General features: G+C 35.6%; 1 protein-coding gene across 12 annotated transcripts in view; it reads right to left on the minus strand.

Moving 5' to 3' along the window:
- The window catches only part of LOC103417281 (putative pentatricopeptide repeat-containing protein At1g16830), a 32,330-nt gene extending 25,140 nt beyond the window's left edge, over positions 1-7,190 (minus strand). For 3 of the 12 annotated variants that reach the window (XM_070817426.1, XM_029096949.2, XM_070817425.1), the window contains exons 1-8: positions 6,860-6,983; positions 4,393-6,758; positions 3,712-3,809; positions 3,439-3,596; positions 2,903-2,957; positions 2,298-2,454; positions 1,644-2,193; positions 1,021-1,069 (exon numbers count right to left, since the gene is read on the minus strand). In XM_070817426.1, the coding sequence (XP_070673527.1) occupies positions 4,477-6,462 (1,986 nt within the window). In that variant the 5' untranslated portion in view covers positions 6,463-6,758; positions 6,860-6,983 and the 3' untranslated portion in view covers positions 1,021-1,069; positions 1,644-2,193; positions 2,298-2,454; ... (2 more) ...; positions 3,712-3,809; positions 4,393-4,476. Of the gene's footprint in view, positions 1-1,020; positions 1,070-1,643; positions 2,194-2,297; positions 2,455-2,902; positions 2,958-3,071; positions 3,597-3,711; positions 3,810-4,392; positions 6,759-6,859 lie in introns of those variants that run through there. The other 9 variants (XM_070817427.1, XM_070817431.1, XM_070817424.1 and 6 more) reach the window with 9 other exon arrangements.
- Positions 7,191-9,757: the final 2,567 nt, after the last annotated feature.

Here is a 9,757-nt window from a genome sequence, read left to right on the forward strand (position 1 = left end):
AAAAGATATTGCATACCCATCGGGAAACTATACAGAAGATAGAAACTGCAAAAACTTTTTTCCTCTTATCCGTTTTCACCGAAAACGATGCAAGCTTCTTTTTTGCTATGTCTCTGTTACACATCACTGGATAAGGAGTACACTCTAAGAACAAACAGAAACAAAACATACACAGAACAGACATATATAACTATCATACCAAGAAGGCATCAGAAATGCCCGTCAAAATCATTACCAAGCTTAGATACTTTCAGAGTACGTGAAGTGGGGTCACTTACATTCTGCATCAAAAAACCCGACTCCCTACATGTAAACATAAAGTCCTAGAATTGGACGCATGGTAATTGTTAATTCTAAAAGCGAATTAATAGACATAAACTAAAGGAGCACAACTTGGCATCTCTGCTATCGTATTAAAGTATCAATCATAATGGCCTATGAGGAGTGTTTAAAAAGAATTAAATCTCAGCCAGAGACCACCAATTGGTAATCAACCTCACTTCCAGAAAATTAGTCAGGAAACAATGAGATAAAGAGCTTCAAAAATAAAAAATATAAGCATTAAATGCTGTACAAATTCTGATAAGTTAGTCTGGGATAACTATCGTTTTTATGCAACACTTAGTATAAAGATAGTGTTTTTTGCAGGAGTTGGTATAAAGATAGTCTGGAACTTTTGGTCAAGTAGGTTACAATGGATTTATGATGTACTTGGTATTGTTATTTTCAATATTGAGTGTTAATCACACAAATTCACACTTGATATTTTCCCTCACCGACACCACCTTTACGGGATTTTAATCTACAAAGTTATGCAATACCATACCCATACATTGGATATTACCATAATCACCAATAATATTCCACAGAAGATATACACATTTCGAGACAATCATACATTTGATTCCTACAATATATTTCATGTCTTGCAGAAAAAATAGAAATTAAAAAAAATAAAAAATAAAAATAAATAAATAAATAAATAAATAAAACACACACACACAAAGATAAAAAGAGTACCTCATACTTTCCCTGCAGCTGCTCTTCAAAAGTCAAAAAGCTTCAGATCCTAAGTACCAAGCAAATATTGAAGTGATTCAATAATTATAAAAAAAAATCAACCATGCATGGAACAAAACTTAGAAATTAAACAATTATCAAAGCTTGTGAAGAATGCTAAATCCAACAAATTCTAAACATAAAGTAACCCGAAGGAGATAAAACCCTTTACAGAAAATATCCAATATCCAATATCCAATTAACCTAATTGTATTCAAACCTAGCAAATCTCCATTGAATTAAGCACAGTTCGCACTAAATTATCCATCTTTTCTTTTCACAGTAAATTAATGATAAGACCATGAGCATGTAAGTCTGGACCACTACGACCAAAATTCCAGCAATCAATAACCATAACTATAAATTTTGACTAACTTAAAATTGCTACAGTGTTTGACAATGATCAGACAAAAACTGAATCTTTTGTGGAGCCGCAGATATTCAATCAGAAAAAATGAATAATCGAATTAGTTGACTAAATTTATGGAAGAAAGAGAGAAGAGGGGAATGGAGGAGAACAGCAGCAAGGAGACGAAATCAGATTCAGAGTTTGAGAGTCAATTGCTAAATTTGGATGAACTGACCTATTCGATGTGAAACAGGCCATCAGCTACCCCAGCAATCTCTCGATCACCGACAGTTGGAAGCCTAAATTAGTGGGTAGCTGTCAGATCTCACTCACTCTCTGCAGGCATGGGCCTCCTCCTCAATTTCCGTCATCTTCCTCTCTGCGCTCTCTCTCTCTCTCTCTCTTCCAAAGGAGCCGTTTCCCAGGCCCAAATGTAGCGGCCCAATCGGGGTGTTTTGGCCGAAGCACATCCCACACACACAATGGCAGCTTTGTAATTAAAGCAAAATAGAGACCCCATTCCATAGGCAACATGAATAGTGCCAATTCGGAACTCTACTTTAGACTAAAGTAATTAAAAATAACATCTACAACTCTCTTACAAAACACAATCTTAATATGGTATCCTCAAAAGAATTAGTATCCAGACTCAAATCAGCATGCAAGTTGTCGCCAACAAGTAACCAGTTGCAAATATTCAAGAGTCATTTATAGTTAGCAAGCATAGATGTAAAAGACTCAAATCAGCATGCACGTTGTTGCCAACAAGTAACCAGTTGCATTTCCTGTAAAAACAAAGAATAAACTGTTTCAACATTCAAGAGTTATTCATAGTTAGCAAGCATACATGTAAATACAAAACCAACAGTTGCATTTCCTTACTACTAACCTTTGGGCCTCTTGTGGTTTTGTTTTGAGTGCAAGACTGATTCGCATCCTTCCTCTCCCACATGGCCTGCAACCGAGAAAGGCAGTGACGCCACAGAGAACCAATGGACTGAAGCTTATTGTAGTGAACTCTATATGTTCAGAAGTTCCATATTAACCTACACAGTACGGTATATATCAATGATGAAATAGTTGTTTGTCGCAATTGAAATGATCGAACTATTGTGATTTCAAGGTTCCTATTACTAAGGAAGTTACAGACTCTCTAAGAGCATCTTTATTTTCATGCAGGCTTGATATAAAGGCAAGAAACATGCTTAGAGACACACTCATTAAATTCTTGCTTATAGCTTGGGAATCATATTTGTTTTCACATATCTCGGTGGAAATGAATCAATACTATAGTAAAAGTATCAAGTTACACATTGTACGTCGACAAAGAACAATTCTTATATATTTGCTTACAGCATGCATGTTGTTGCCAACAAGTATACCGTATGATATTGCTTCCACTTAAAAATACAACAAAGCATCAAAGAATTTGCAAAAGAAAAAACAAAAACACCAGCAGAAGACTCAATTTATAATCGGCTTAAGAGTGCGTACCACATTGAACCATTGTAGGTATAGAGACCAAATTATAACCAAAGTTTGAAAATGCCTATACCAACACATGAGTGGAATTAGGAAAAAAGAAAGGCAGGATTTGGCAATTACATATGTAAACATAATGTGATGTTAAACCTAGACAAATCTTCCAATCTGAAAACAAAAAAAGGTAAACAAGTGAGTATTAATTATATTTTCCAGCAAAGAAAAAAAGAAAGAAATGTTAAATAGCATTGCCAAGTATATCATCTAGAAGGAATTGAAGATACGAAAACTTCTATGAAAGAATTGAACTTTGGCAGTTCAGTGAAAAGCAACGGTATCTATAAAACAATAAAACCAAGCATATTATGCAAAAGTATAATCTTTAGGGAATATGTATCAAATCCTTAACTGGAGGTCATTACTGCTCTGTACCACAACAAAGATGAAAAAGAGTTTCAATGAATTATTGGGGGGTCAACATCGTCTTTCTGTAAAGTGATACACGACGAGGGGTAATCAATGTGTTAATCAAAAGTGGAGACACTCACAAAGCAGATAGATATGAAGCCCAATTGCTCTATTGGTATGAAGTTGGGAGTATAAGTCTATCCCCAAAAGCCGACGCACCTGCTCAAGTCAAATGGTTAACCCTGTTCTCCCGCGTTCTCATTGGGCATCCATAACCCCACAATAACTAGGTCATGACCTACATATATCAATATTCACAAAGGGATAAGCATACTTCAAAATGAGGAAATCGCAAGGTGATAACTAGAAAGCACCTTCAGAAACTTTGCAGAAATCTGATGATTAAAACTCACAACTTTAATAAACTGGGCAAACTAATGCTGATATTTGTAGGATTGTTGACCACGTACATAAGCCCAAACTAAGCAACTCTGACGAGTATAGGAGCCAGCTGCCAGAGACAAACATACAGTGAATCATAGTGATATGAACCATCAACTAAAAGAAGTGAAGAATGAAAAACAAACTCCTGAGTTTTGCCCCTTCCCTTATTTGCTCCAATAAATTGTGCAAGATAAATGAGATGTACCCCTCTAAATGTTATAAATTTGTAAAATTATAAGGCATGGTACATTTTCCCCGAATTACTAATAAACAAGCTCCCCTTTTCGGGAAAAAAATGAAAACAAATAAACAAGTTTCTCTTTTAGTTGTTAGATTATTATTCTGTTCAAATCTATTTTGTGCTCCTAATAAGTAATAATTGAAACAATAAGTGAAACCCACACGATTTTAGGAATGAGAAACAAGCTTTTGTTTGGAGAAATCACAACTAGCATCTTTAAGGTTATCGCATTTGATAAATGAGTTTTTTTTTCTTTTTTTTTGAAAAAAAAAGGTACCAAGCAGCAACCCAAATATCCAAAATAAATTCTTAAATTCAAATTGAATGTTTTAAGAATTAATCCCAAAGGCCAAAGGCAATTCAAAGATAACCAATTAGACAGGAAAGAAATTGAAGTTACAAGAATTACCTTTAGCATGCTAGATGAAATGCCATTTAAACTGTCAATTCCAAGAGAAGACATTGAAGAGGCAAATCTTAACCACTATAAATCTCAAGCCATTGAAGCAGCCACATCATAAACGTCTTCAGAGCCAGATGCCTCCACAGATCGATCAGTTTCTGAAGTAACGTCTGAAATTGCAATTAGGCCATCATCTACTTTCATGCCTTTGGCAACTTCATCAGAAAGTAATTCTTGCACTACTTTAGAAGATATCAAACCCAAACTTCTCATCTCAATCCATAGTTCAATAACTGAACTAGAAAGATATGGTCTACAGAGGAATTTTGATAATCTCAAGAAAGTATTGGAGCTCAGTTCTACTTTTGCTTCTATCATCTCTTGTAGCAGTAAATTAACCATATTAAGATCTCTTTCTTTAACAAAACCAGAGACCATTACATTGTATGTATGTACAGTAAGAGCCAAGCCGACTTCCTTCATCTGGCAATAGAGTGACCAAGCCTCTCCAGCTCTACCACCCATAAAGAGCCCTATAATGGCAACTGTGTATGCTGCAACATCAAGGGTGTAGCCCTCTTCAACTGCTTTTCTAAACACTCTAATGGCCGCATTAAATTTACGGACCTTTATAAGCCCATCCATGACCACAGTATGAATATAAGCATCCTGTCCAGGGAAACTCTGGAGAATCCCATGATACGCATCAACTGCTTCATCAACTCTTTTTGCCTTGCATAACCCATCTACTAATCCAACAAAAGTATACTTATCTGGGGTAAGGCCATTATCAAGCATATCATTATAAAACTTTACAGCAAGAGACGGAAACTTGGCTTTACAAAAATAACAGAGAAGTGAGTTACATAGCAATAAGTCAGCTTCTATGTCAAGTCCACGAACCAACTTGGGTAACATATCAAACCTCCTAGACAAACACAAGGTAGATAATAATGAAGAGACAGTACAAGAATCAGGAGCCAAGTTCCGTGATCGCATGCTAACAAAAACATTAATGGCATCATCACACCTCCCAGCTTTGGCAAAGGAGTCTATTAACACATTACAAAGAACGAGGTCAGGGGCATATCCTTTGGATTCCATAATATTTAGAATATTGAATGCTTCACTAACCATATTAGATTTTAAAAATCCCCTGATTAAAGTCGTGTACGTTACAATACTAGGAGAAGAACCAGTCTCAACCATCTTCTCCAATAACTTACCAGCCACATCAAGTCTCTGCAACCGACAAAACCCATTCATCAACATACTCCAAACATTTACAGACACAGCAATACCCAAAGTAATCAATAGACCCAAAACTTGATGCGCCTCCACTATTTTACCCATTTTGCATAAACAGCTCAAAATCATCTCAAATGTCTCCACTTTGGGGCTATATCCCCATTGCAACATCATTCTAAACACATCTCCAATGTGATATAAATCATTGATATTACATAAATTACACAGTGCAATGTTAAAAGTCAAAAAATTTGGCCTTCGGGTCTCTTTCAGAAACTTAATAGCTAAATTCACATGCCCAATTTTGAACAACGCATCAATGATTATGTTACGAGCAAATGTGTTTGGAGTAAAGCCATAAGTACCCATTAGCTCAATAGCCTCAAAGACCATTGTATACATTTCGCCACGCCAATAAATCCTCAACAACAGCAAAAATGTTTGAGATTTTACAACACACCCCATGCTCTCTAGTTCCCTAATAACCAATTTAACGGTTCTGTATTGTTCCATCACGCGCTTGATCACACCAACCATGTGATCAATCACAATCTTATTGTGAAAAAAATTATGTTGTCCGGCACACCACAAGAAGAATCTCAGTGCAATCAAATCAGAAGGGCAGTTCAATAAAGTGGAATGCACATCTTGATGATTGAGTTTACTTGTTTGTCGGTCAAAAAGTTTCGGGAAATTTTCCTGGGTTTTGTTAGTTGGACACATCTTTGGCGATGAAAAGTGGCAGATAGGCAGCATGCGCAGTGCTCTGATGATTTGGGTTGGCCCTCTGTGTAGAAAACAATACCTAAATCTCCATACTATTTCCATGAAAGTTCAACTTTTCCTGCAATGCAATGCAATGCAATCTAATACTAGGCACCAAAAGAGCCCTAGAGTATTGGCATTTTAGGTTTCAAGTGATGAAACTGATATCTGACCAGAACGGCTCCTAAGTTTTAGCAGATAGAGACACATGTAGGGAAAAATCAAATTAAGGGTACTTACTTTCATCTGCTTGCCACTCATCATAAACCCTGGATTACTGCAGCATGTATGAATGAATTAGCTGAAGAATAAAAACCCATTTGGCCTTCGGGATTTGGGAACCAAGCCTCCAAATACACCTGCAACCCACCACCCATACAATAAATACTGAATAAAATAAACACATCACATTTAACATGGAAGCAGCAGCCGCAACATATAATCAAAAGCAGACAAGTACCTGAGGAAGAGGGTGCGCCGACTGGAGATATAAAATGGAGGTCTGGAGAAAAACAATTAACAAAACCCATTGCTTCTCGGATTCAATCATTCTCTCTCTCTTTATAATAAAAATTAAAACAATAATATAGTTTGTGATCAATAAATCACGTGATTAAAGCTATAAAAAGAGTGATATGTCCTCAGTTGTATAGTAGAATTTTCAGTAAACTCCGTGTTAATAATGCATAAATCGTAAAAAACTAGATAGATGGTTCATAATGTGTTTACTAAATTCGTCTATCTATTTTTTACCGTGTGAATTACGAGCTTAGAATTTCTTCATCTCCCTCTTTTTTTTCAAGAAGGTTCATAATGCTTTTAATAAAATTTCGGTTCGGTTTAGAATTTCAGAATCTGGTCCCAAGAGAGATTTGTTCGAGATTCATGTTACCATTTTTGGATCAGGATCTCGATCCGAAGTCCGAACCACCCCCAACTCTATCGGTTGCCCAATTGATCGGGAAATTAGGTCAAATTGCCCTTGGTTCCAAAAAAAAAAAGTGGTCTACAAGTGGAAAAATGGAGAGCAATTGGGCCAAGGGCTTGGTCCTTTCAGCTGCCCTTGCAACTTGTGTCTGGGCTTGCACCCTACATAAATGGACTGATTGGGTATCCAACATAAAAAATCTTGAAAGTCAACAACCAGAATTATTCTAAGGAAAAAAATAAAAATAAAACCAAAAAAATACCCTTTTTTTTTTTCTATACATACCCAACCACCTTCTCAATGGTTGAGGAAGCTCCTCAATTGACTTCGTGGTCGATTCATAAAACTTCAAACTTTTGATCAGATCGTTAATGTTATAAATCACTCTACAAAGATAATATTTGCAAAAAATTAATAAAATCTGAGAACATTTAGTCATCAAACTACACAAAAACAGATGGACAAAGTTTTGATATTTACAAAGTGGTTTATAATATAAATAGCTCTGATAATAAGATCAGAACCTCGTCCATCTGTTTTTGTATAATTTGATGAATAAATTATCTCATATTTTATCAATTTTTTGCAAAAATGATATTAATAAAGTGATTTATAATGTTAATGACTCCGATCATAAGGTCGAAATTCTATGAATCGGCTATGAAATGAATAGATGAGCCTTCTCAACAATGAATGAGCCAAGTTAATACCTCTCCCTTTCGTGTTAGCTTTATTTCGAAATGGTACCGTCTGAAAATGACAATAATGCCCCTCAAAGTTTGATCTTTTGGTCAAATCCCCCTTCAAAGTGTATTCTTTTTCTTGTAACGGAAGGAAAAAAAAAACTCAAACTTTTGATATAGGAACGGGAGTGATTTTTGCATTCTCCCTCTTTTTTTCCAAGACAACAACAAAATAAAAGGTGCCGTGAAAAAAAATAACGAGACTATAAAAACCACCACCCAAAAATTTAATAAGATTTGTGTACAGAGAGTCATGGTGAAGAGTTGCGTATCCATCAAAGCGGAGTAGGTTGAACTTCCCTATGATTTATGGCTGTATTGAAGCATGGGAACTCTTTAGGATGTGTTGCCTCTTGGTCTTGGAGATCCATGGACCATGGTATTAGTTTTCCATGAAATTATGTTCATCGGACCTTTGATTTAGAGTGGTGCTCCACAAATCTTATTTTTACTTCATACATTGATTTTTATCCTCTGAATTACTTTAATTCATTTGATATGGCACTCGAAAATTGAAATACATGTATGAGAGGTAAAAAATGGTGTGTGTATAGCAACACCCTTGATTTATTCTTTGACATGTTTATTTCATTCAATTTAATTAGAAATGAGACATAAAAAAGAACAATATTTGCCTACTTAAAGAATAAGTAGTAGTTCCTACTCAAAATAAATTGATTTATAGAACCCAATTTTTATAATTAGAATCATTTATATTATAAATCATTCTATAAATATCCCTTTTGCCAAAAATCAATTAAAACTAAGGTGATTTGGTCGTCGAACTGTATAAAAACAAATGAACGAAATTAGTAAAATCATTATGAATCGCCTATGTATTTGCTAGAATAGATTAATTAAACGACCTTAATTTTAATTAATTTTTTTTTTACAGAAAATGATATTTACAGTGTGATTCATAATATGAACAGTTTTGATCATAATCACAAAGTTTTGTGATTCGAGTACGAAGAATTTTGAGTAAGAATTCATACTCATCTTTGAGTAGTCAAGCATTGTTCCATAAAAGATTAAGATTTTTAAATGGATGAGAAAGAACACCCTCAGCCTCTCAATTCTGCGGCGGATTGGTTTCCAGATTGACCGGAAGTGTCCAGCTCTTGGGTTCTCTTTTGATGTCATTAATGCACGGAATCTGGCGTAAAAATTGGTTTTCTCCATTGTTTCGAAGTGGGCCCAAATTGCAGCGTATTATATTGCCAAATAATAGGTGAAAGAAAGTGAAGGGACTCTAGAGTGTATGGTAGGTCGCCACCCCCTTGTCCTGGAGGCTATCCGAGTAGGGAGGAGCTTGCTGTCTTAACCCCTTCTCCCGGTGTATTTGAAAAAGAGTGACGAACCCATTTTTTTTAGTTGTTCATAGGTTGGTGAAAAGAATGAGTCGACTTCCTTAAGTCCGTTGTTTATCAGTAGCCCAATGGTAGAGCGATCAGCTGTTAAACAACTGGTTGTATTTTTCGATTGCTTGTTCAAGAGCTACGACCTTTGGCTCTATAACTGAACCGTTTCCTTGTATCTGAGAAGAACTTCCAGATTAATAGGAAGGAAGGAAGCTTAATCAGAATGGAACAAATCAAAATTTTTCTTCTAAGATCAATCCGTATAAACATCAACTTCAAATTGGATTAGTTTCTTTTCACCGAATAAGTGCTTGGGCCAAAAAACC

The sequence above is a fragment of the Malus domestica genome, chromosome 17 (assembly GCF_042453785.1).
Source record: "Malus domestica chromosome 17, GDT2T_hap1".
In the NCBI taxonomy this organism is placed as follows: Eukaryota; Viridiplantae; Streptophyta; class Magnoliopsida; order Rosales; family Rosaceae; genus Malus; species Malus domestica.